We start from the raw sequence: 27,843 nt of genomic DNA on the forward strand, positions 1-27,843 counted from the left end.
ACACAATGTAACTGTAAGGATGGCAGAGTGGCAAAGAGATAAAAGATGCCACCTCAACAAGTCTCCTTTGCTAAAATCAGGGCCCTCATGTCAAAGGAGTGGGACTCTGAGACCTGGGATGAGACAATTTGAGTGCATGTGCTTGAGGATCTTGAGTCCCTGATTTCCTCTGAACCCTCCATGCCAGCCAAAGGAGGTATTTCTCCCACCCTACAGGAGAGCAACCTCCCCTTACCTGGAGACCATGTGAAGTGCTCGTCTGAGGTGGATGGCTTGTTAAATGACTCCTGTGTCTTCAAGATCTAATTCTGCCTTCCCTGACTGCTTTTAGATTAATTAATCTCAGATTTCAGCTGAGAAGAAAAATACAGTCCTTGAACTGGGAAGAAATGGCTTATTTACTGAAAGAATTTTAGGTAGTGGTTAGTAAGTACTGGCAATAAGTTGGAGAATATGAGTGAAGATAAGTCTTGTGTGGGCTGGAACAGAGAGGCAGAATATAAGGCTGGATAGAGGAGAGTTTACTGACACAGGAGCACACTCTTATGACTCAAGGTATAGTATCTCATCTTTAGGACACATGAGCTGGTTTTAACAGGCTGTTGGGGTGGCTTGGTCATGATGGCCTACACTAAATGAGGCAGGAATGCTGGAAATGCCTTATCAAAGTGAAGAAGAGGTCAGAGGCAGAGAGGTGGATATGTTGAATGCATTTATTTAATGCCAAGAGAACAAAGGTAGTATTTTCCCAGGAAGGGCCCAGAGAACACTCTCTTGACTAAGATAATAAAATATGTTACTGAGGGTGACATCAACATCTTTGATAAAATCATCAGAAGCTGTACCCTTGAGGCCAGGATTCACAGTAGGATATGATGCTGTAGAATTAGGCTCTTTAGTACTAACTGAGATGATAGGATTCCTTAATGGCAGGAGGCAGGTAGTGGCATTCAACCATCAGCAGCAAAGTAACAGCAAGCCTGAAGTAAATGCTACCTATGTCACCAGGAGTATATACGGTAAACATTCACCCAATCTTTCTTCAAAGGACTTTGAACCACTTCACAAAGTGAAACAAGTGGAATACTCGATCTTCGCAAAGGTTGTTGTATACAGGGCTCAGTTGCTTGATATCAAGTGATCTAAAATTGTCCTCATTGTCCCTCAAATAGAGTGGACACCACACCAAATAGAGTGGATACCAGGGAATAGATGGAGTTTGGGCTCTAGTCTATTTCACAGTATTTTCAGTTGCTCCAGCGGGGTCCCTCTGATTGTTTCCCTGGTCTCTAGTGCATACCTGATACATATTCTTAATAGCTTCTTGTTAGTTTCCTGACCTATGGAAAAAAAAATCCACTGTGGCAGGGAGGATCAAGTGAAAAATCCCTAAAATTGTACCTTCCGTATCCCAGCCAAGACAGCAAACCAGAAACAATACTGCATTCTGAGTGGAATTTTGGAGATTAGCACCACTTCCAAAGACTTACAGGATGCAGAGGTAGCATCTTCTGCATTTACCTGTATGGCATTTGCCATGGTGGAAGACAAGGGGATATTATCAACTTAATAAAGTGATAGTGCCAATCATGTCTACCATGTCAAGTATGGTACCTTTCCTGGAACAGATCAACACAGCCTCTGCATGATATGTGGCTCTTGTTCTGACAAACATTTTTTCAATCATTAGGAATATCAAAAGTGTTTATATTTATATGGAAAGGATAGCAATATGTATTAACTTGATTGCTCCAGAACTATGTTAGCTCTCCTGCTCTCTCTCACAGTGTAGTCTTTTGTTTTTTTTTTTTGAGACAGAGTCCTTGTCGCCCAGGCTGGAGTTCAGCGGTGCCATCTCGGCTCACTGCAGCCTCCACCTCCTGGGTTCATGCGATTCTCCTGCCTCAGCCTCCTGAGTAGCTGGGACTACAGGCATGCACCACCACGCCTGGCTAATTTTTGTATTTATAGTAGACTTATCATTTATTTCCCGTATCATTTACATCTCTTACACTAATGCCTTTTCTTCAACTTACTTGTATGATCTCATGGAGAATCTTCAGTGGTCAATTGTATCAGTTATTTATTGCTACAATTATGTGGTAACAACCAAGAACAACAAAAAACTGTATGATAATCAACCGTGAGTATTTGTTATTCACATCCACAGCCAGCTGAGAATTGGCTAGGTAGGTTTTCTGACCTTGGCTGGTCTTGCTCATGTCTTGGGTTGGCTGATACATGGACGTAACAACTCATCTCTGCTCCACACATCTTTCATCCTCATTAGACTATCCAAGTCATGTTCTTATGTCAATAACAGAGCCACAAGAAAAGGCAAGACCAACCAAGTATTTGTCAAGCCTCTGCTTGGATCACATTTGTTAATATTCCATTGGCTAAGTTGAGAATCAAAAGTTGAGGCCAAATGCTCCATTCAGAGGGGGAGGGCAATGCAAACATATGGCAAAAGGCATGCAATAGGGAGAAAGTGAATAATTGAAGTTACTTTTGCAATATTAGCTCACCAGCTGACAGGAAGCAGTGGACCTTGTTGATGCATGGACAAGCCTGATATATTGGTGTGGGCAAAAATGGCTGGCTGCCACACTGCTGCCTCTGACAGAGGTGGCTCTAACAATTAGTGGTGGGGAAAATAATCTTCCTGATGGACACAGCTTCAAACAGTACATTTTGTCATGATGTTGCTGAAGAAGCATGTAGTCTGAGTTAAGTACTATAGACTTTTGATCTTCGTAACTGGCTTGGCTGGTCAGGGATAAGGAGGGAGCGATATTGAAGATTAGAGAAAGCGAGATTTAAGGATGAAGAATGTGGACAAAACTATAGGAATGTGCACAAAGTGTGAAGATTTTTGTAGGATGAAATGTCAGAAAGAAAACACTCACTTGAGGAGGCAAAAATTAGGTGGACAGGATGATTTCTCCAGTGGATGTCAGCTAGCCTTGTCCTTGATTGCCCCAGGTTACACAATGAGCCCACAAATGGAGTAATCATGGTGGTAGAGATGCCGGCTATGCTTGGGCTCAACAGCTTGGGCTTCCACACTAATGGTCATCTGGTGATGAGCTAGATGAGCTAGGATTCAGCTACTGCTGAATACCCTATTTGTCAGCAGCAGAGACCAATGATTTGGTACTATTCCTTGAAGAGGTTAACCAGTCACTTGGGAGCAATTTATTTGCATTAAATTCCTTCTACCCTGGAAGAGGAGTAATTCTTTCTTATTGTAATTAATTACTACTCTTAGGCCGGGCGCGGTGGCTCAAGCCTGTAATCCCAGCACTTTGGGAGGCCGAGACGGGCGGATCACGAGGTCAGGAGATCGAGACCATCCTTGCTAACCCGGTGAAACCCCGTCTCTACTAAAAAATACAAAAAAACTAGCCAGGCGAGCTGGCGGGCGCCTGTAGTCCCAGCTGCTCGGGAGGCTGAGGCAGGAGAATGGCGTGAACCTGGGAGGCGGAGCTTGCAGTGAGCTGAGATCTGGCCACTGCACTCCAGCCTGGGCGACAGAGCAAGACTCCGTCTCAAAAAAAAAAAAAAAAATTACTACTCTTAACAGGGGCTTTCCTTTCCTTCCAGTGGCACCTCTGCCAGCATTGCTCTCTGATAGCCTACAAGATGCCTATTACCAACATGGTATCTTGCATTACACTGCCTCAGATCTTCGGATTATTTTGTAGCAAATGAGTAACAATAGGTGCATGAATTGTTGGATCCACTGGTCTTACCGCATACAACATTATCCAGAAGAAATCAATCAAATAGAACAATGAAATGGTCTATTATAGGCTCACTGTAGGCACCATCTCAGAGATTCTGCAGGGTTGAAGTGCTAAACTCTAGGATGTGGTAAATGCACTACAAAAATGGCTAGTATATGATGCCATGTCCTCAACTGCCAGGATTCATGGATCCAGGAACCAAGAGAAAAGAAATAGGAATGCCTAGACCAGCGGAATTTCTGATATAGAGCAGGAGAAACGTAAAACGGGTGGTGGAAGAAGATGTTAAGTACCAGTTTGGGCCTTGCGTCCAGTTGTAGTGATAGTAACTGTGGCTTGTCTCACTAATCTTCCTGTGTAGATTTTAGAAAGACTGTGGCTGGCTATCACCTTGTGACAAAGTAGACTTAACATGGGACTCAAGCAGTTCTGAACTGACTGCTTTTGGGTAGACTGCAGCAAATATCTCTTTTGCACATTCCGTCGTCCACTTCCAGTATCAGTCACAGCTACATGGATAGTTCTAGGTGAGTAAGCTCAGACTTGTCCTTTCTGTTGGTGAAATCCCACTGCAAGTCAAAGCCATGTATCTTTCTGCTTCCTGTTCCAAGTCTTTCTTCAACACTGGGGTCCTGCTTTCCCACACAGAAGCACAGCCCGGAAGTGCAAGGATAATTAACGACCCTGGAGGCAACTCTTAACTAATAGGGGATGGAAACTGGTTAATCAATGTTCCCAGTTCTATTAGTTGAAAAACTCTGGGAGGCATTCTGAAAGTTCCTCAGAAGGTCTTGGAGCACTCAAACCCCAACTGTCAATCTTGATAACACACTCTTTAAATTTTATTATTTTTGAGAGTCTCACTCTATCACCCAGGCTGGAGTATAGTGGTGCCATCTGGGCTCACTGCAACCTCCACCTCCCGGGTTCAAGTGCTTCTCCTGCCTCAGCCTCCCAGTAGCTGGGATTACAGGAACCCGCACCACGCCCAGCTAAATTTTGTATTTTTAGTAGAGACAGGGTTTCACCATGTTGGCCAGGCTGATCTCAAACTCCTGACCTCAAGTGATCCGCCTGCCTCAGCGTCCCAAAGTGCTGGGATTACAGGCATGAGCTACTGCATCCGGCTGATAATATACTTTTAAGTGATTTTCTCCCTTTTCCACTCCCTGTTTTTCCACTTCTGTTTTCTGGGATCACCTTGCAAATGACCTTATACACACAAGCCCTTTTCTCAGGCTCTACTTTCAGGTGAACTAAACGAAAACAGGCACAATTAGTTAAATGCATTTATATATTTTTTCACATAAGTACTTTAGGAATTTTCTAGACTGTGTATAAGTAACTGTGAATAATAATTACTTATTTGCAAGGTGAGGTGAGAACATTTTAATCCTGCTGCGCAAATTTTTTTTGTTTAGGTAATACAGGAGTTGATGGCAATGATGGTTACTCATTCTGAACCACACTGAAATGACCTTCAACTTCCATCTGCTAATAAATACAGTCATGCGCTGCATAATGTTTTGGTCAACATCCCCTAAGATTATAAAACCACATTTGACTGCACCTTTTCTACATTTAGATATACAAATACCATCGTGTTACAACCGCCTACAGTATTCAGTACAGTAACATGCTGTGTGTAGCCTAGAAGCAATAGTTTAAGTACATTTGTGACGAAATCCACAATGTTTGCACAACAAAATCGCCTAATGACGCATTTCTCAGAATGTATCCCTGTTGTTAAGCAATGCATGACTGTATAAGAATATCTGACTTAAAAACACATATGAACTAATGGCCAAGTGGTGAAAGGCTGTGTATGCTAAAAAATACTACCAAAAAGTTCCATACCCATAACATATGTGATATGTGAGTTTTAAGTTGTCACAGAAAATTTCAACCCAGTATTACTTTCTACCAGAAATGTCTTTAACAACTCATGATATGAATCCATATACTTTTCACACCAAAATATTCACAAAAGTTGAATAATTCACTTAGCCAAATTCACTTTTTTTTTTTTTTTTTTGCATTGGGTCTATTATTGATCACTAAACTCACACTGACTTCATTTAAAATTGTTCATTGCATCGCTTTTTTTTTTTTTTTTTAGATGGAGATTCGCTCTTGTCGCCATGGCTGGAGTGCAATGACTCAATCTCGGCTCACTGCAACCTTTACCTCCTGGGTTTAACTGATTCTCCTGTCTCAGCCTCCCAAATAGCTGGGAATACAGGCAGCCACCACCATGCCCAGCTAATTTTTGTCACCACGCCCAGCTAACTTTTGTATTTTTAGTAGAGACGGGGTTTCACCATGTTGTTGCCCAGGCTGGTCTTGAACTCCTGACCTCAGGTGATCCACTTGCCTCGGCCTCCCAAAGTGCTGGGATTACAGGGGTGAGCCACTGTGCCTGGCCGTAATTGTTCATTGCATCTCTAAAATATTCCATCTTAGTATGTGTAGCACTAATTGTACTTTATTTAGGTTATCCTATTTTTCATTTCGAGGCCCTTTATTTTAGCGACAAGACACACCGGCAAGTTAAAAATGCTTTATTATTATTTTTTTTAACATAGAAGAAGCTTGGTAGTGGACATGTGGCCATTCGATGTTCTTATGACCAAGAGAGTTCAGGCTCATCTCTTACAGAATGTAAGTGTACCCCTATGCATGCATATGTAATTCTTCTCAAAATTAAGCTTAGTCACTAAAAGAAGATTCGCTATCTGAACTTTCTTCTACAGTTTTTTCACTTTCACCATCAGGCACTGGAGCATCTGGCCTCCTAAAAGAAAAGGAAAAAAAATTTAAAGGTCTTTTCCAATTGAAAAGAACACTTACAAACTCTTAAAATTGGTTCATCTTAGAATATTGCTGCTACTAATAAATCTGCCAAGTCCGTGTCCTTAGTCTCCCGCACTACCCCACTAGCATGCTTCTCTCAGGCTTCTTCGGCACCATGGGGATTCAATGCTATGCCTGTAGAGGCCGCGGCAGTATTTTCTCTTGCCAGTCCTTACATAGTGCGCTGCTTCAGCACTTTCTGCTTCTCATTACCATGGAGACCCAACTACAGACAGAGATGCGATCTGTAGAGGCTAGCATGACCAGTGCTAAATCCCTGAAGCTTCCAAGTGTACATGAGGTACAGAGAAAGGAAAGCTAGAAATGAAAAGGAAACGCTTCATGTTCAGGAAAGCTTCAGGGAGAAACTTAGAAATGGAAGAGAGTTCAAAAATGGCTATTAAAAAATAGGTAATGTGGAAATTTTGTAGCGAAGGAGAGTGCCTGGTCAAAAAAGGTTCTTAATGTTTGTTAAACGTTTTCACTTCCATGTTTTATCTTTACAGAATGAAAATAGAAAGTATGAGTTGGCAAAAATACTGTTTCAAAGATCCCCTAGGCATAATAAGGAGACATGAGAATGGTTAGATTCCAACTTTGCATGGATGTGCTCTAATAAACCTAAATGAAATTTTAATGATGTTATTAAAATAGTCAACTAGTTAAGCCTCAATAGTTTTGTGCCAGTAAATCATTTAATCAGTGCAGTGGCACTATCACTCAGCCTCTATTCACTCTTACCAAGAAAGTAAATTAAGCAAAAAAAGTATTTTCTGGGGGTGGGGGAACCAAGAGGAAAAGGAGTAACAATATAACTGCTATATCTTTTTTTTTTTTGAGACAGAGTCTTGCTGTCGCCAGGCTGAAGTGCAGTGGTGTGATTTCGGCTCACTGCAACCTCCGTCTCCCAGGTTCAAGCCATTCTCTTGCCTCAGCCTCCTGAGTAGCTGGAACTACAGGCATGTGCCAGCACGCCCAGCTAATTTTTGTATTTTTAGTAGAGATGGGGTTTCACCATGGGGGCCAGGATGGTCTTGATCTCCTGACCTTGTGATCCACCCGCCCTGGCCTCCCAAAGTGCTGGGATTATAGGTGTGAGCCACCGTGCCTGGCCTATAACTGCTCTATCTTAATAATGAAAAACTACCAGACTGATTTCTCCCTCAGGCTTCTTGACTCTTATTAAACATTTAGGACACTTAAAACTCTTATTCACCACAAACAGAAATTACTATTACTAAAATAAGAAAATGCAGAGTCTAACAGTTACTTTAGGTATTAAAATTATGGCTCATATTTTAAAATATATTTGGCATACTACAAAAGAGAAAGAAATACTGGCATCGCTCCCTAGTTGTCAAATATAAACCCATTTGCTCTGCTGAATAATTTTAGATTGTATCTACAAGGAAGCCTTATGTACTCAATACAGTAAAATTTTAAAGCTGGGTATGGCGGTTCCAGGATTTGACTGATGCTCCATCTGCCTAAAATACTAACATGGGACCATCATCGTCATCGCTTTGCATTAGAAGCAACAACTCTAGAATTAGTGGGCATGAATACTAGGCACATTTTACTCAGTAAATTTCTCTTTGCTATATAGTTGATTTCTTACTGTCTACACTTTGTTAAGTAGGAAAACATTACCAGTGGGAATTATTTTAATACCACATCAAAATTATATTAGTATCTATGACAACTCAAACAAATACAACAATGTACATAACTTCCTAAAATAAATGCTACTTTAGAAAAGGGTAGGTCAGGGATATTGGTTCATGCCTGTAATCCCAGCACTTTGGGAGGCTGAGGAGGGTGGATTGCTTGAGCCCAGGAGTTCAAGACCAGCGTGGGCAACAGCGCAAAACCCCATCCTTTGCAAAAAAAAAACAGATAAATTAGCCAGTAGCGGCCTATTGTGCCAGCTACTTTGGAGGCTGAGGTGGATTGCTTGAGCCTGGGGGGGCAGAGGCTGCAGTGAGCTGTGACCATGCCTGGGCACTCCAGCCTGGGCAGCAGAGTGAAACCCTGTCTCAAAAAAAAAAAAAAAAAAAAAAGGAAAAGGGTAAAAGCTTAGGACTAGAAGAAACTGAAACTATAAAATTCATTAATTTACATGTGTAACCATTTATTGAAACGTGATGCTATATTGCATAGTAATTAAGAATATAGGCTCTGGGTACAGACTGTCTGTGCTGAAATCCCATCCTTGTTTCTTACTTGTTGGCCAACTTTGGGGAAGCTGTTTAACTACTTTGTGACTGACTGGATTTTGTGATGATTAAATTAATAAATGTAAAGTGTGTTTGATAATATCTGGCACATAGTATCAAATAAATATCTGCTGTTACTATGATTATTTATTTTCATCATCATGCATCTACTACTTGCTAGAAAATGTGTTAGGTACGGGAGATACAGAGATGAATAACGAGTAGTTCCTTCCTTGAAGCAGCTAATATTTTTGTGAGGGAGACAGAAATGCAAACAAATTGTTACAGAATGTGATATAGCCATGTGCCACATAATAATGTTTCAGTCAGTGATGGACTGCATATGATGGTGGTCCCATTAGATTATAATGGAGCTGAGAAACCTCTATCGCCTAGTATTTACTATACTGTACTTTCTGTTATTTTATCTTATTTGACAAGGAGTCTCACTCTGTTGTCCAGGCTGGAGTGCAGTGGTGTGATCTTGGCTCACTGAAACCTCTGCCTCCTGGGTTCAAGAGATTCTCCTGCCTCAGTCTCTCGAGTAGCTGGGACTACAGGCATGCACCACCACACCTGGCTAATTTTTTTTTATTTTTGGTAGAGAGCAGGTTTCACCATGTTGGCCAGGCTGGTCTTGAACTCCTGACCTCAACTGATCCATCTGCCTCAGCCTCCCAAAGTGCTGGAATTACAGGCGTGAGCCACAGCACCCAGCCTCTCTTGTTATTTCATTTTGTTTTACATTTTTTGAGACAGTCTTGCTCTGTCAGGCTAGGGTGCAGGGGTGCAATCTTGGCTCACTGCAATCTCTGCCTCCGGGGTTCAAGCCACTCTCCTGCATCAGCCTCCTGAGTAGCTGGGATTACAGGCATGCACCACCATGCCCAGCTAATTTTTATATTTTTAGTAGTGATGGGGTTTCTCCATGTTGGCCAGACTGGTCTCGAAGTCCTGATCTCAGGTGATGCACCTGCCTCAGCCTCCCAAAGTGTTGGGATTATAAGTGTTAGCCACTGTGCCTGGCCTCTGTTGTTATTTTAGAGTGTACTCCTTCTACTTACTTTTTGAAAAAAAAAGTTAATGTTAAACAGCCTCAGGGAGGTCCTTCAGGAGATATTGCAGAAGAAGGAATTGTTACAATAGAAAATAGCAGATTTATGCGTGTTATTGCCCCTGAAGACTTTCTAGTCAGACAGGATATGGAGGAGAACAGTCATATTGATGATCCTGACATGTGTAGGCCTTGTATGTGTTTTAGTTTTTAGCAAAAAAGTTTAAGAAGTCAAAATAAAAAGTTTAAAGAATACAGATATAAAGAAAGAAAATATTTTTGTATAGCTGTACAATGTATGACTTGTCTTTTAAGCTAAGTAGTATTACAAAATAGTTAGAAAGGTAAAAAAAAAGTTGATAAAGTTATACTAAGCTAAGGTTAATTTATTATTGAAAAAAGTTTTTAAAATAAATTTAGTGTAGTCCAAGTGTACAGTGTTTATGAAATTTACAGTTGGTATAATAATGTCTTAGGCCTTCATATTCACTCCCTATTCACTCACTGACTCACCCAGAGCAACTCCAGTCCTGAAAGCTCCATTCATGGTAACTGCCCTATGCAGGTACCATTTTTTACTTCTATGTTTAGATATGCTTAGATACACAAATACTTGTCATTGTGTTACAACTGCCTACAGTATTTGGTACAGTAATATGCTGTACAGGTTTATAGCCTAAGTATGTCGCACGCTATATCATTTAGGCTTGTGTAAGTACATTCTATGACGTTTGCACAATGACAAAATCACCTACAATGCATTTATTGTAACAGATCCCTGTCATTAAGCGATGCACAGCTGTATATATACAAATAAGGCTGAACTGTTTGTTTGAACAGAAAAAATGGTCGCTGAAGTTGGTCAGAGAAGACTCCAAATAATTGGAAATACTTGTGAAGAATTTTATGATTCGAGTAAGACTTCGCCAGAAACAGAAAAGGTGGAAATAAGAGAGAATGACAGCATTCTGGGTAAAGAATAAAATGGGGTGGTGTAGCAGGCTGCACTCGGAAACTGTAAGTCATTTGGTAGTTAGAGTGTAAGGTACCCCGGGGTGCAACATTAGATGAGATTAGAACATCTAGCAGGAGCAATAGGTGGAAACTCTGTTTAACCCTCCGAGGAACTGCCAAACTTTTCCGAAGCAGCTGTACCATTTTACATTTGTACCTGCAATGTATGAGGGTTCCAATTTCTCCACACCCTCAGCAACACTTCTTATTGTCTGTACTCATTCATTTTTTTCTTTTTCAATTTTTCTTATCGTGGTAAAATACAGATAACATAAAATTTAACATCATATGGCCGGGCGCGGTGGCTCACGCCTGTAATCCCAGCACTTTGGGAGGCCGAGGCGGGCGGATCACAAGGTCAGGAGATCGAGACCACAGTGAAACCCCGTCTCTACTAAAAATACAAAAAATTAGCCGGGCGCGGTGGTGGGCGCCTGTAGTCCCAGCTACTCAGGAGGCTGAGGCAGGAGAATGGCATGAACCCGGGAGGCGGAGCTTGCAGTGAGCCGAGATCGCGCCACTGCACTCCAGCCTGGGCCACAGCGAGAGACTCCGTCTCAAAAAAAAAAAAAAAAAAAAAAAAAAATTTAACATCATAACCATTTTTAAGTATACGGTAGTGTTAAGTACATTCACATTGTTGTACAACCATCATCACCATCCATTTCCAGAACTCTCTTCATCTTGCAAAACTGAATCACCGTACTCACTTATTAATATTCCCTTCTCCCTCCAGCTGCTGACAATCACTATTCTTTCTGTCGCTATGAATTTGACTACACTAGATACCTCATGCAAGTGGAATCATACAATATTTGTCCTTCTGTGATAGGCTTATTTCATTTAGCATAATGTCCTAAAAGTCCATCTATGTTGTAGCATGTGTCAGAATTTCCTTCCTTTTTAAAGCTGAATAATATTCCACTGTATGTATATACCATAATTGTTCCTATTCATCCACTGATGGTTACTTGCATTGCTTCCATCTTTTGGCTATTGTGAAAAATGCTGCTATGAACATGCATATACAAATATCTCTTTGAGACTCTGCTTTCAATTCTTTTGGGTACATGCCCCAAAGTGGAAGTGCTGAATGATAATTCTGTTTTTAATTTTTTGAAGGATCACAGTACTCTTTTCTATAGCAGCTGCATCATTTTATATTCCCACCAACAATGCACAGGGGCTCCAATTTCTTCATATCCTTACCAATACTTATTATTGTCTTTGTTTGTTTATTTATTGGGGATATCTCATTCTGTTGCCCAGGCTGGAGTGCAGCGGCATGGTCAGAGCTCACTATAACCTAACCTCCTGGGCTCAAGTGATCCTCCTGCCTTAGCCTCCCAAGTAGTTGGGACTGCAGATACACACCATTGCGCCTGGCTAATTTAAATTTTTGTAAAGATGAGGTCTCACATTGTTGCCCAATCTGGTTTAGAACTCCTGGCTTCAAGTGATCCTCTATCCTTGTCCTCCAAAAGTGTTGAGATTACAGGCATAAGCCACTGCACCTGGCTCCTCATTCATTTTATTTTATTTTATTATTTATTTATTTATTTAGAGATGAAGTCTCGGTTATTTATTTATTTAGAGAGGCTGGAGTGCAGTGGCACCATCTTGCTCACTCCAACCTCCACCTCCCAGGTTCAAGCAATTCTCCCTGCCTCCGCCTCCCAAGTAGCTGGGATTACAGAAGCCTGCCACCACACCCAGCTAATTTTTGTATTTTTTAGGAGAGACAGGGTTTCACCATGTTGGCCAGGCTGGTCTCGAATTCCTGACTGCAGGTGATCTGCTTGCCTCAGCCTCCCAAAGTGCTGGGATTACAGGCATGAGCCACCGTGCCTGGCCCCCTCATTCATGTTAAAATAAATTTTATGCTACTTGAAATTGGAATTGCCAGGAGAACAAAAGAAAAAGTGCATACTAGTTCTCTTTGGGTACGAAAAAGAAAAGCAAGCCACAAGAATCAAATGAAGATAGGAAAGCATTTTGTAAGTTGTAAAGTCTTTTAAGTATTACTAGTAATAATAAAACTCACAGCAATACCATCATTTCCAGCCTGGATATTTGTATTTTCAAGGGGAACAGAAATTTGGCTCTGCATATTTTGATCATAAATGTTCTTACTTTACCCTATAAGTTGTTTTTCATGGAAAGAAATTTAAAGACATATTTGAAAAAGTTGCTACCTTAAACTACTAAAGTTTAGCTTCTCCCAATTCAAAGAAAACACACTTTGCTACTAAAAATTTGGAAATGAGGACTTTATAATAGTCTCTTGTTATTTTAAATATATAAGTGAATTTCCAAAAAAGATTATATCAACAAAATACAGAAAAATATATATCATGAATATCATGTGTATTTTTTTTTAACAATTTCAATCTTTGGTGGTTACAATAAAAACACTAAATTGGTGGCTACATTTTAATAAGCATATTTATATTTGTGACACCAAAATTATCAGCAAAATTCTTAATAAAAGCAAATTTTTAAAAAGTTTAAGTTTAAGCTAATTATTAAACTTATATCTTAAAAATATATCTTAAAAATATTTTTAAGATACATCTTAAAAATATATATCTTTTCAAAGAAGTTACTAGGTTGACCTCAACTAAAAATGAGCCAAAATATAGAAAGGTGCAGGAGAAAGGACGAAGTATATACAAATCTGCCCTTTTTAGCATACCAGATGCTGTGCACATTCTAATTTTGACACCCACTCTTCTCCCATTGATGTGAATCAGTGAAGGTTGTCAACTAGAATCCTCGCTGTCCTCATCTTTTCCCTATCCACTTCCTTGTTTCAGTCACGCAGTCTAGGCCTGGCTAATCACAGGAATCTATTCCCTTGCAGCGAGAGAGAGATGGATTCAAGGAAAGGCACACAATTCAAACAGGGCTAGTCAGAATGTTTCCTTATAAATGAGCTATGAGTTATGGAGAAGAGGGAACTCTCTCTCTGTTCAACTGGAAAAACTAGCAATATTCTGGGGGGCTATGTTCCCAGGCTTCAGAGAGGAAACTCATCAGCACTAGGAGAGACACGGTTTATTACACCAAGGAAGTAAAGGTAGAATGAAGTGGGGAGAGAAGAATGCCAGTCAGCCAGCCCTGATGACACTGAGTCCCTAGATCCTGTCCTTACCTAGATTTTTCAGCTATGACAGTCCATAACTTCCCTTCTTACATAAACTAGTTTGAGTTGATTTCTGCCATCCTAAATATGAAGAGAGTCCTAAAATACCAATATTGTTGGTTTAATTTGTTTTCATTAAAGGAAGATTTGTATTTGTGTTTAAAACTAGCTACTTTAAGGACACAAAAACCAAACATTCTTTGGGAAAACATGTAAGATAAACAGTTTAAAAACATTTTTCATTTTCTAGACACTTAAAAACATTGAATTTAAAGCAGATTAAGTACCAAAAACATTGTCAGTAAAAATATTGCTGAGTAGGAGATGATGAGGTAGTTATTCAAATCACTAATGGCAACTACACACACATAAAGTTATAATGTCACATGGTACTGTTGTCCATTAATGGTCTGTCAGAGCTATGCGACGGCAATAGGTGGTCTTAAGAGAGCCAGGTGTCGTGGCTCACACCTGTAATCCCAGCACTTTGGGAGACTGAGGTGGGTAGATCACCTGAGGTCAGGAGTTTGAGACCAGCCTGGCCAACATGGTGAAACCCTGTCTCTACTAAAAATACAAAAATTAGCCAGGCATGGTGGCATGTGCCTGTAATCCCAGCTACTTGGGAGGCTGAGGCAGGAGAATCACTTGAACCCAGGAAGCAGAGGTTGCAGTGAGGTGAGACTGCACCACTGCACTCCAGCCTGGGTGACAAGAGCAAAATTCTGTGTCAAAAAAAAAAAAAAAAAAGAAAAACAAGACCCAAAACACTAAGATTCTTGAATTAGATTGTATTGACTTAATAAGGGCCTCTGGGTAATTAAAAATGTAACAATTTTGACTTTGAATTATAGTATAGTAGCTAGTGAGATTAATTTGGTCTTTTCTCTTTTGAATTCTCATCAAGACAGGTATATCCTGTTTTTTGTCTTAGTAGGTAGACTCCTGCAACCATGAAAACAATTTAATGCCTAATATCATGAAGAAAAAGAAAAGCAGCTGTTCTAGGTAGGATGGACTTTTGCTATTGGTCTTGGGATCCTTTATTTCCCAGCAGCTCCTCTGCCACTTGCTTGCTAGCCACACACAGACCCACAACTGCTTTCTAACATCTCCTCTTTGATATATCTATTATCTCTCTCATTCTTATGATCAAGTTCTCTAAAAGTAGACCAATTACAATTTTTGATATGGTTTGTCCTATACTTTCTAGCTAGTGTCTGTCAGCTAATGAATGAGGACTGGTAATTACATTAAATGGAGAACGTAGCTCAGCAAAAACTAACAAAATGGAAAGAGTAAAAACCCTATTTTTGCATGTCCAGTTGTGCAGCTGAGGTCTAATCTGTCCTCAATCAGCTAAAAGTCAATCTTTATTCCACTATGCTGTTGTATAGCAGGAGGTAAAGATCCTCCTGGCAGATAAGGAATGATCTTAGAGGGCAGGAAAATCTGCTGGGCATGCCATGTAAAAAAAAGTTTTCTTGCTTTCCAGTATCCTTTTGTTTAACAATAATAAATCCCCTCTTGTCTCAGCGATAAGTAGGCTAAGGTGGCTACTTTTATTTCTGGCAACCATAAGAGTGGTCATTCCACCGTCTGGGAGGATGGTATAAATGTCTTTTGGATAGATATATCCAGGAGAAATGCCAACTGAGCTGGTTCTGTTCAAAGTCTGCACAGTAACTTGAACTCAATTATATGCTTTCTTTAGTCAAATCGATAAGCTGCACACTGCACCCTCCCACTAAGGTTAGGAGTGTGTTCAACTGAACTTCAAATTCAGAAATCTGTTCTTTAAAGCAAAGTTAACAATATAGGTTCTCAGTTTGAGAAAACAGAATATAATTTAAAAAGATAACTACTCTGTATATGTTAAATACGTCTTTGTTGAGAACATAATAGTATATAGGCAACTACAGGATTATAAACAAGTTGTTATCCAAAGCCTGATAAATCCATTGTCTAGAATTTGCTACATAGTCCTCGATTAAAACATTCATAAATCACAACTAATATGTATTAAACATTTACTGCTTATCCAGAGCTGTGTGTGCTGAGTGCTTACATCATTAACTATCTAGTCTGAACAACTCTATAAGGAGCGAACTCTTCTATTTCCCATTTTACTGATGAGGACACTGATGCACAGAGAGGTTTGGTAATCAGACCAAGGTTATACAACTAGAAAGTGGCAGGGTAGAATCTGAACACAAGTAAGTAGACCATCTCTAAAGTCTGCCTCATCCTGAGCCTCAACCATTGTGAATTTCATGGCTTGCCCATGGGCAAGTCCAGAAGCTAGTCTGTTTATCCTAGAATTGTAAAAGTAGCAATTACTAGGTAACAATAGTAACGCTAGTTCAGGGACATAAATGTAAGAGTACAGAACAGGATGGGGTGAAACTTTTTTCTTTTTTTCTAAGCAAGAAAATCTAGGCAGTGATTGAAAGAATATTTAAGGCATGATTTACCCATTGTATATTTCTGAATGTATTAACCTTTGGCCAAAAACCAATCAAATTTTTCCATTTTCCCCTTAACTCTTTTGAGTATTTTGATGACAAATACTCTTTCACATATCTTTTTATCTCACTGGTAGTGAAACTAATTTTTAGAAGCTAAACAGGACTAATTCTTGGTTATATATAAATGATTGTTATTTTCAAAAAATTTAATTTTTAAAAACAATCACGTGAATCAAATCCAATATTTACTTAGCAATTATCACGCATTTTCTACAGTTTTATAGACTTTCTAAATTCTGTAATAGTCATTTTCCTGGGAAAATTGCTAGGATCTCTTCTCTCTTATCATGTAAATATTTTTGATTTAAAATTATGTACTCTTAGCTTCCAATTTTTCATACAAATAAGCCAATCAAATAGCAATATATTTTCTGATCAGTATTTATTTCTGTATTAACCTCAGTTTTGCCCTTTGCTCAGTGCAGACAGAGCTAGGCCATTTCTTCCAACAGTTGTATGAGTTTGTCTTACTACTTAAAGCTAATAAAAAATAAAGTGTATGTTTATACTTTAAAAGAAAAAAGAACACAGAACAATCTTTACTGAAAGTTCTTGGCTGAGGCTTAAAATGTACCTAAGATTCTAAATAAAAGTGTACTCTTCCCTTGGATGGCACATTTTCTTCTCTTTCATCATCTCATACTTCTCTCCTGAAGTGAGGCTCCGTAACTTTTATGTAAACATGATTCCAAAAGCACCATAATTCCTCTGTTAACACGGTAGTTGATTGCACTTATCATATCTAGCTAAATACAGTTGAAACTGGGTTGCTAGTAGTGGTGATAGGTTATAGTGAGTCATCCCCCCCATAACCAGTGCCCCTGGTGACTAATGGCATGTGCATATGAGGTAATGGGTCAGAATTCAGGCTCCAGGCTGTGGTTGAGGAGCAGCTTTTCTGTAAGACAATGTTAATTGTTACTGGAATTCTACCCTTAAACTTGGCACTACCTCACAACTGAATGTTTCTCAACATTTATAGACAATGAAATACCCTCAAACTGGCCAAGCGAGACACAACGAAATGTTGAAGGGCCTGGGATCTTCCCCCATGGTAGTTACCTATGGACTCTATCAGGTGGTGATACCTGATGGAGTCTTGAAGAATAATAGGTTAGCCAGGCCAGTAAGATGGGGGAAGGGAGTTCCACAGAGAGAAAGGAGAACATTTAAAGACACCAAAAGGGAATAGGAAAACGATACATTCAGAGAACTGCAAGTAGTTCACTATGGCTATATGAAATAGGCATATGTGAAAGAAACGCAAGAGAGGATGCTAGTGAGAGAATCTGCATCTTGATGATAAAAGCATTTCTATGCAATACTAAGATGTTAGACTACATGTTGAAGGCAGTGGAGGGTCACAGGAAGATGTGAAGCAAGAATGAAGTATGAAGAGATCCACTCAGGCTTTAGTGGATGGCTTGAAAGAGACCAGGAAAACCAATCAGTAGCTACTATAGTAATTCAGATGACAAATGATGAGGGCGTGAACTTAACAGCAATGGATATGGAGGTATACGGTGAGATGTGAGAGATATTAAAAATGAGAACACATAGTGATTGACACTGTAGTGGGTAAGGAAGAAGACAGAATCGAGGATGATTATCAAGTTGCTAGTACAGGTAGCTGGTTGAAGTAAAGGATTATGAAGTAGGTTTAGGCTGGGCAGGGGATGAAATGAAGCCAGTAGCAGGTAAAAGTCTTGGATATCCAGCACATGCTGATGCTTACAGGGTGCTAGTTTTCCATTTATTATATTTTCTCTAGAAAAAGATAATCATTTTAAAGGTAATTTTAGTTCTCTGTTATTATAGGAGGTCTAACTGTATTTCCAGAAGCAAAAGGTGGTCATAGTTAATGTTAAATATATTTACAACCTATATACTGCAATGAGTACCAAAATGGATTGAACCTATAGGTCTGATTCACATTAAAATATATATCACAATCCATCTGGCTTTCAATGTGTGTGTCAGAAACAATTTCCAGAACAAATGCCAAATATCTCAGAGATCCTTCAGTTCAAGTTGCCAAGCTATGCCATTGTACTTGAACTGTTTGCTACTTGGATGTATACCAACTGTAGATACATGTTTGAAATTTATTCTTGTAGACTTTAAAAGAATTCATAAATTTCATATTTTGGCAGATAAAATATGAGACAAAGACTACTTCATAATGTTTTACCACCAAAGTGTACACCTTTTCTTGGAGGACTGAGAGCCAAGAAAAATTCCAAAGTATACTCTGCTAGTACAGTAATGAATGGTTGGAGTGTGCAGCTAAATACATTGGGGTGAACTACAACCCCAAACTGGAAAGATTCTTTACAAGTACCTAGATACTTGCAAAACAGAATTCTTCTGAAGAATCTATTACAATATATTTTATACAAGATGAACTGAACTATGCAGCCAGATTTGCTTGGATGAAATAAATTGTCAAATTTCTGAGCTACAATTTTTTTTTATCATTTCTCAAAAATATTTTATAAAATTCACACAATAAGGGATTAAATACTTTCAGGTTAAAAAAACTCACATAAATTAGTATCTAGTTTCTTAATAATCATTAACATAGACCTAGGGAAACTTTAGCCTACTTATTTCTCAATCTGGCTTAACCTAGATTATAGCAGACTAAATTTCTTACACACTGAGATCTTAAATGAAATCATCTACCCCCCATAGATAATAATCACCCCCCACCAAAAAAGGACAAACAAACAAACAAAAAACCAAGAGGTAGTACAAAAAGGAAACCAAACCAAACAAAAAAACAACTGTCATTAAATTCCAGCTCCTTTGGATATCTAGAATCATTACTAATCTATTGAAACTGTTCCTAAAATGTGTAAAGGCTGGTTTTAGTAGAATAGGATATTTTTCTTTTTTTTTTTTTTTTTTTTTTTTTTTTTTTGAGACGGAGTCTCGCTCTGCCGCCCAGGCTGGAGTGCAGTGGCCGGATCTCAGCTCACTGCAAGCTCCGCCTCCCGGGTTCACGCCATTCTCCGGCCTCAGCCTCCCGAGTAGCTGGGACTACAGGCGCTGCCACCTCGCCCGGCTATTTTTTGTATTTCTTAGTAGAGACGGGGTTTCACCGGGCTTTTTGGTAACATAACAGAGACACTATTTACAAAGATGATATCCTCAACCATAAAACACTGTAGGGATAAAAATATAGAGAATTTGAAATATTTTTATTATAACTGACAAATTCAATGTCCTGGCAATAATATAATTATATTAGAAGAATTACTTACTCAAGAAGATCTGGGTCTAGTCCTTCTGATATCATTTTGTTTCTTATTGCCATCACTGGTACACCCTAAGCAAAGGATATAAGATAATTTCATCATTAAAAATGCCTCCTTTATATGTCTACACATACCATCTAAAACAAGACCTTTAGATGCCTCATTATTTAAGAGTTCTTATTCTACTTTTAAATTAACATGTGCCGAGGACTTGAATAATCTAGTGAAGTACCCATTTTACATTGACCTAACAGAATCAGTCTTATCCAATACCACATAAGCCCAAACTACATCATTTGAGCTTATTCATTACTAATTCTGCTGTATAGAGAACAGAAATCATATTCTCATTCTTCTTATATCACCAAAAGAAAGGAAACATTACTCAAATGATTAAAATACCAGCTGAAGCGATACAATGAATAGTTAACAATATGAATAGGTATCTTTTCAAAGATTTCAGAGACTTCTGCTCTTAAGTATAGCTACATTAATGTTCTTTTATTAAGCAAACAGTTCAATTCCATTTGAACACTTTAGACACAAAAATCAAATCTAATTCAAGAACCTCCCTGGGACTATATTACACATCTTCCCAACACCGGTGCAAACACTAACTAATGACAATTTTAGAAGTATATACGTTACAAAAATAGTAAAAACACGTGAATCTCAGAGTTCAGGTTAAGAATATGAAAACAGTAAGAAAAGAATATGACAGAAATAGACACGTTTACTTGAAAAGGAAAGAGACTTGATGTATAACTAAACATTTATTCCAAGTTCACTTGGTGAAGCTCCAAGGGGAGAAGATGTAATCAGATCTCTGTCAACTCCCCTCTCTTCACACCATCCCCAAGGATAAGAAACACTTATGTGTTCAATTTGAGGGCCTTGATTCTATCTCCTTAAAGGAGGCAGGGTCACGGCATGGGACCCTCTCTCTCACCCCGTGTGGCATAAGAAGGAAAGTACACCCAGGCACACTCAGGAAAAAGCCCAGTCACCTCTCTATTGCTGTTGTACACTTTTCCTTTATCATTAGCCAGTTGTGATGTTCATTTTTTTACTTTTTAATTGCCAAATAATAATTACACATGTTTTTGTGTATAATGTGCTGTTTTGAAACATGTAGACATTGAGGAATAATCAAATTAGGCTATTTAGCATATCCATCACCTCAAATATTTATTATTTGTGGTAGGAACTTTTAAACTCCTCTCCCATAGCTATCTTGAAATATACATCTTGAAGATGGGATAGGAGTTTGTCTAAAATGAAAAACACAAATACTTAGAAATATACACAAATCTTTATATAGCCTATCATATGTGCACTTGTCTCAAACTTTTAAGTACATACTTGTCCAGATATACTCCTTCCCCTCCAAAATGCTGATTTTATATTTCCCAATAAAATCTCAGTTTAAGTCCAGGCATGCATATGTACAAACGTGAGAGCTAAATTTATTACAAATTTAATATGGAAAGTCTTCAAAGTTAAGGACACTATATATAACATAGTATCTTGTATCTCACAGATCTTGCCAAATTAAGTTAAATCATTAAATTTAATCCTCCTTTTTTAAAATCAGAACATTTTATGTCAAAGAATTTAATTTTTATTTACTTTTTAAAAAACTGCCCAGAAAAGATAGCTATAGAAAGAGTCATAATCACTTATTTTGGCTATGGAGGAGAAAATACCTACATCCCCTTTCACAGCCTGCTAGGTTAAATAAGGCTAGGAAAGCAGAGGCTTTCTTTTGAGTTTACAGGTTACTAAGAAGACTCTCATGAGAAGTAGCAAAGGCAAGGTGGTCATTTGCAGGCCCATTTATACACTTATCTTGGTAACTGTTGTGTTTTATCTTATAAATTAGTAAAATTTAGCTTACTAAGACTCAGGTAAAAATAAATACTTAAGTGCATTCTAAATATTTTCATGAATCAATATAAATAGCACCATCTTTGAATTCTCTTCAAAACCATACCTCTGAAAGCAATATTGTTCCATGAGGCAATTTTTAAGATATTCTGAAAAGTGCATTATAATAGGTTTCGAAGTCAAAGAAGGTGGAAGATAAGTTTAATGACCAAAAAAGAGAAAAACAAAAAGGAAAAAGCCCACTTGCTAGGGGCATCCAATGTGAACAGACTAAAGTTTGGAATAAAGAAAGCAAGAAATTAAAACTAACACCACTTTTGAATATATTATCTAAAACTAAGACTTGAATGAAACATATTTAAAAACAAAACATACTTAATACAAAATTAATTTTAATAGTAGAGGAGAAAGCTGATTACTTGAATGACACAGCTGGGAATTTAACTTGATAATTAAATGCCATTCAATTATTTATGATAACAGGGGGTAAGTTAGGAGTTTGAAACATTCCACAAAAAAAATATGAGTGCTAGGAAAAAAAGAGGAGAAGAGAAGAGTTAATGTCATAGTTCTTTAAAAAGACCTTTTGGCTTCTAGTAACTATGGTTTGATAGTATAAGGTCTTTCTACAAACTCAAGCATGTGATTTATTTATTATACTTTAGCATAATCCACAGGACATCACTGGAAAGGTCACACAAATAAGTTACAAAGCCAAGAAAAGAGAAGGGAGGAGAATGAGGTTGAAAAAAAATTTCCTAAAATATAGCAAAGAAAGTGTATATTGGGTGGAGGTGAGGGGAAGCAATGGGTGGGAAGGGAGGAATGGGGAACAGAGAAGTTGGTAGAATTAGATAAGCCCTCTATTTGAACATCAGCTTCATGAAATTGATTATAGTATAAGAATAATAGAAACCTAAACCTGTAAGCTCCAAATGTGAACCTTAGTTTCTGGGGTCTGCTTACAGCAGAACAGCACAGATATGCATACAATTTGGTATTTTTAGTCATTTCTGTATATGCATATGGGTAAAGAAAAATATACACAATTGCTAATATCTTACTTGATTCTGAGACTTATTATCCCTACCTTAATACAAATCTCATAAAGCTTGATAAAAAAGAATAATTTGGCCTGTGTTCCAAAGAATGCATTCCAAAGGGATTTGCTGTTGTTTCCAGTGACGTTGCTTAGAAAATTTGTTGTTTTGCTATATTCTTCCTTAGAAGTCAAGTAACAGTCTGGTTTGTTAAACACCAAAAAGAAGTGTCCAATTTCTGATCGCCAACAGACAAAGCTACTGGTGGTCTAAGAAGGACAAGAAAGACCTCAAAACTGAAGTCTACTGAACTGTGGGATTTTTTTTGGCAAGTGAAAATGACAGTGTGTCCAACATAAGTAATGAAGAAGAGAGAAGGCAGCCATAAGTCTGATGTTCCAAAAAATCACGTCTGTATTTGCGTCACTGGAGAAAGTGTGTAAAGAAGCCACACTAATGAAATTATGATGGCAACACTAATAGTTAAATACTAGTTTCTTATATCACAAAAAACTGTTTGGAGGTTTACAGGCCTGCCAATATTTACATTTATTTCTTATTGTGTTAAAGAAAGTCAAACTACAAAATCCTTTTATAAACTTTAGGAAATTTTCCTAAAGTTTTAGATTAGAAGGGGAAAAAAAAACTTCATTCTCAATTTAAGATAAATGACTTTCCTTGTTTAAAAATAACTAAAAATGCTCCTTATATTTTAGAGTTTTTCCTCTTAGTTTAAGAGTGTGAATTGTAACAATTCAGTTATGAAAGATGAAAAACATGAAGTTTTCTTCCCCACCTAAGGCAACAATAAAAAATAGATCTACTGAATACGTTGGTGGAAAAAGCTTTTTCTTTGCAGAGAGCGGGAACTAGTAGAATTTGTAAAAATGCTACGGATTGTTAAAAGGCAGCCAGTCCCCCAGTCAGGGTCCTTTTACTTAAAATTTAATAAAATGGACTCAATCATATCTTTGCCTTCTGAATTTCAACAGTCCTATTAAAAAAATATTTTATTGAGGCTGGGCTCAGTGGCTCACGCCTGTAATCCCAGCACTTTAGGAGGCTGAGGCAGGAGGATCACCTGAGGTCGGGAGTTCGAGACCAGCCTGACCAACATGGAGAAATCCCATCTACTAAAAATACAAAATTAGCTAGGCATGGTGGTGCATGCCTGTAATCCCAGCTACTCAGGAGGCTGAGGCAGGAGAATGGCTTGAACCTGGAAGGCAGAGGTTGCGATGAGTCAAGATTGCACCATTACACTCCAGCCTAGGCAACAAGAGTGAAACTCCAACTCAAAAAAAAAAAAAAAAAAAATTACTGTATTTTATGAAATAAATAAATTAGTAGGATGTACATTTAGGATAAAATCTTCAGATTAAATATTACATATAATGGATTATTCACTGAATGAATCATAACACAAAAGAAAGCAAATGCTCAATGACCTTTTCTCTTCGAAGCTTTCAATGAAGGAATATCAATTAATTTAAATAAATTTTTTAATCACGTAAAATGAATATGGCTGTCTAAAAAAATGGAAACTTTATTTCTAATGACCTATACAGATCTAGAAAATACTTGGTAAACAACTAGTTCCTGGAAACAAATTCTTCAAAAATGAACATTTTCACAGCAATTAAATGTCACTAAGGATGGCTATAAAAAATGTGGTATTAGTATTAAAATATTCTCAGCTATATGATTATGATAACAGTGGTATCAGTGAAGAATAAACAGATTAGAATTGAGGGAGGCATATATGATATTACCAAGTAGGTACTGACATGACAACCATATAACTATTTAGTATCTGCCCACTACATGGCAAGTACTTCCTTCCATCTTCTAGCTTTATCATGCATCAGAAAAAGCGAGAAATTTAAAACCTGAACTTAGCAGTATCATTGTTTACTGCTCTCTAACAAACATTTATAACAAGAAAATTTAAAAATACGCAAAAGGGCAAATACATAATAGAAAGATTTATGTTTTGAAACAACATTAAATCTGTACACAGTACGACTGGTTCTAAGCTCCCCAACTTTCAAGGCAACGTAGAGGGTTCAAAAGGCAGCTAAAATGATGGAAAAATCATAATCTGTAAAACTGGCATAATCATTCTTCACACATGATTTCCTTTGAGGTCAGTTCACTGACTTTAGCAGAGAGTAATTTTTGTAATTTCTTGCTAAAAGTCTGACAAAAGTTATCTTTCTCTAGGTCTTCTGTATACTGGGGCCATGGCAAAGCATAGGTAATATGGCAGGGGCTTCCAGTTGGTGGCTAACTGTCACAGTTTTCTGCTTAAGGGAAAGCTCTATCCAAACCTTCTTGCATTTGATATAAGCTAGAAAGTAGAAGGAGGAGGACAAATGTCAGAGGTCACTTGAATTTCATTGATCCTAACTCAAAATTACTACTCATATAGTCTACCATTTTGCTAAGCTTTGCTTCTTTCTTTTAGTTGTAGTCACACAGACCTGCCTAACTTATTTAGTTCATGGGAAGGATAAAATAGTTTTACTCAAAATTTTCAAAGTTGGCTAAATTCTACAACTAATTAAACAGACAAATGTTCATTTGTATCTTTTCTTTATAGTCATAAGTGTGGCAAATCAAAGTCATTGGACATGAAGCTTTATTTTTCAATGAACAGAAAGAGGCTAAAACAACACAAAATAAACCTTCATGTACTCAATAAATATTGATCTTGATATTGATTAGTAAACCTTAGGTATTATAAAAGAAACGAAATACGTATTAATATTATTATACCTATAGTTAGAAAACAATGAAAAAATAAATCACAGCTATTAAGCTAAATCTGTAACAGTGTTGTTCACAGCTATGATTATATACGAACCAGTAGCTCCTCCTTTTTGACTATACTTTGACTATACTGTTGATCACTGATGAGGAACTTACCTGGAGTTCTCTAAACCATGGAAAGCCACATTGGGGTCATATCCAAAAAATGTTTTAAAGACTTTAATTACTCTTACAATAACTACATCTTGTTTGTCATCTAAAGAACATGCTATTTCATGCTTGATTGGGTTTCACAAGGTCCAAAGTGCATAACTTCTTGATGAACATCTTTAATAATCATTTAGAGCCTCTTCATCCTTAGGTAATGGAAGTCACATTTCCTCAGGCCAACATTCACCGCTGGCAACGGATGCATCAGAACCACCAGAACCAAAGAGATTATTCAATTCACATTTTAAGCCAGCCAAAGAAAATAGAGCTTTAAAAAAAAATCTAAGCGTCCAAGAGACTGTTTTGGCAAATACGGTTTCAAAAAATACAAGTCATTAGCTTCTTAATGTGGAAGTCGGACTTGCCCAATGCACAATTTATTACTGGCAAAGGATTCACCAAGATCTGCCAGTAAAGAGGGGAGAATTGTTGGAAAAGTGATCTATGTACACAATTCCAGTTAAGTTATAAAAGCAATATGTAATTTAGTAAAGGCTTGTGCTGCACTATTATGACAACAAACATTAAATCAAAATCAATTATCTGCCACATTTGGAACACAACACTATTACTCACTGAAAAATCTTGTATAAAACTTGCTTAAAAAGGAAAAAAAAGTCAGAAAATGCCAGCAGGTGTTCCAGGAACATTCATTAGTAATGAGATCCAAATTTGGGGATCAATCAATAGATCACAAATCTAAAAGGAATTTCAGATCTCATTTTATGTGTGAGGGAACTGAAGCCTTGAGAGGTGACATGACCTGATGTGATGGCAAAGCTAAGAAACTATACCATGTTGTATTTCAGAAGTACTGGGAAAAGATCTGGGTGTACTCCTAGGCAATGAAATTTTCTTCCAGAGAAAGAACAACTTTTCTTTAATTGTTTTAATCTAATCATTGTTTTATCTCTCAGAGGGTAGTAATCCAGAAGTGACAGAAAAAGGCATGGAGACCAAAAAGTAAGGTATTGCTTATTACTCTGTCGACTGGTACTTGTGATTAGTGAAGGACTGTGTTGATTTTTGTTCAAAGGAGTTTATATTAATTAAATAGTTTTTATTATCTAGACTGTAAAATAGATTTACAGGTATGTGGCAAGTGAAGCAAGGCATATATAAAAGCAAGGCATTCCAGGAGATAGATAGTTCCCAGGAAGAGGAAGTTTTCATTGCAGTTTAGGGAGGAACCCAAAGGGGACTGGAGTTCATCCTCATATCCAGGAAGTCTTAACATTAAGAAAAATCTGTTTTTGTAACCCACAAGACTTTCTACCATATCTGAAGTGAATGATCACATCAGAAGTCTGCAAAATAAAGCTTTCTATACTACAGAAGAAGCTCAAAGGGCTTGAAAAACACGATTCTGTCATATTACAGAAGACAAAATCGTTCTAAACAATAATTCAAAAACTAGGAGAAATGGTTAAAAGATTGTTGAGGAGCTATGTATCAAGATGATACTGAGTGGAAGTATATTACACTTTGGAAAAAGAAACACAGTATAATTAGAATAGAGGTATAAGACTCTTCTTATGGGGCAGTAACTCATATTTTTAAATGACAAGAATATAAAGGCAACTGAAAAAGAGACAAATCCTATTATTACCCTTTCACAAGGTGAAAGACCTTGTAGCACTGTTAATTCCCTTTTGAATGTATAGAGATGGTTATTTTTAGGATCTTAGGATTAAAAATTGTTGGCATAAAGGATTAGATATTGTTGGTATAAATACAGTTTTTTTTTCAGAAAGAGTTTTTTTTTTTTTTTTTGAGACTATGCTATCTTCCTTTGTGTTAATATAAACAATTCCCTAAAAGCTGAGATGTAGGCTTCTAAAACTGTTTCTATAACCTGTAGTCATGTGTACAGTGGATGTAAACTACTCAAGGTTATACTAAGAGACAAATTAGAACTCATTTAAAGAATTATGTTGTTATCGGTCTTTCTCTGCATTAAGAACTAAAACTGAATTTTGAGTGGTGGGTAAGCAAACGTTAGTCACCCCTAAAGTTGAGAAAAATTGGGTCTTTTAATGCAAATCTAAAATCTTGTTGGGAAAGTGATACACTTTTCAGTATGATAAGGTAGTCTGTAATGAAGTCACTCTCTAG

At 37.7% G+C, this 27,843-nt stretch overlaps 1 protein-coding gene across 6 annotated transcripts in view; it reads right to left on the reverse strand.

Annotated features, from left to right (window-relative positions):
• Positions 1 to 6,294: 6,294 nt before the first annotated feature.
• Positions 6,295 to 27,843, reverse strand: part of WASHC3 (WASH complex subunit 3) — a 48,430-nt gene continuing 26,881 nt past the window's right edge. For all 6 annotated transcript variants that reach the window (XR_001892921.2, XM_009181541.2, XM_003907046.3 and 3 more), the window contains 2 exons: positions 19,826 to 19,890; positions 6,295 to 6,543 (listed from right to left, as the gene is read on the reverse strand). Coding sequence is in view for 5 of the 6 variants with exons in the window: in XM_009181541.2 (XP_009179805.1) it covers positions 6,459 to 6,543; positions 19,826 to 19,890 (150 nt within the window). In the remaining variant the exon portion in view is untranslated. The remainder of the gene's footprint in view (positions 6,544 to 19,825; positions 19,891 to 27,843) is intronic.

This window comes from Papio anubis, chromosome 9 (assembly GCF_008728515.1).
Source record: "Papio anubis isolate 15944 chromosome 9, Panubis1.0, whole genome shotgun sequence".
Classification (NCBI taxonomy): Eukaryota; Metazoa; Chordata; class Mammalia; order Primates; family Cercopithecidae; genus Papio; species Papio anubis.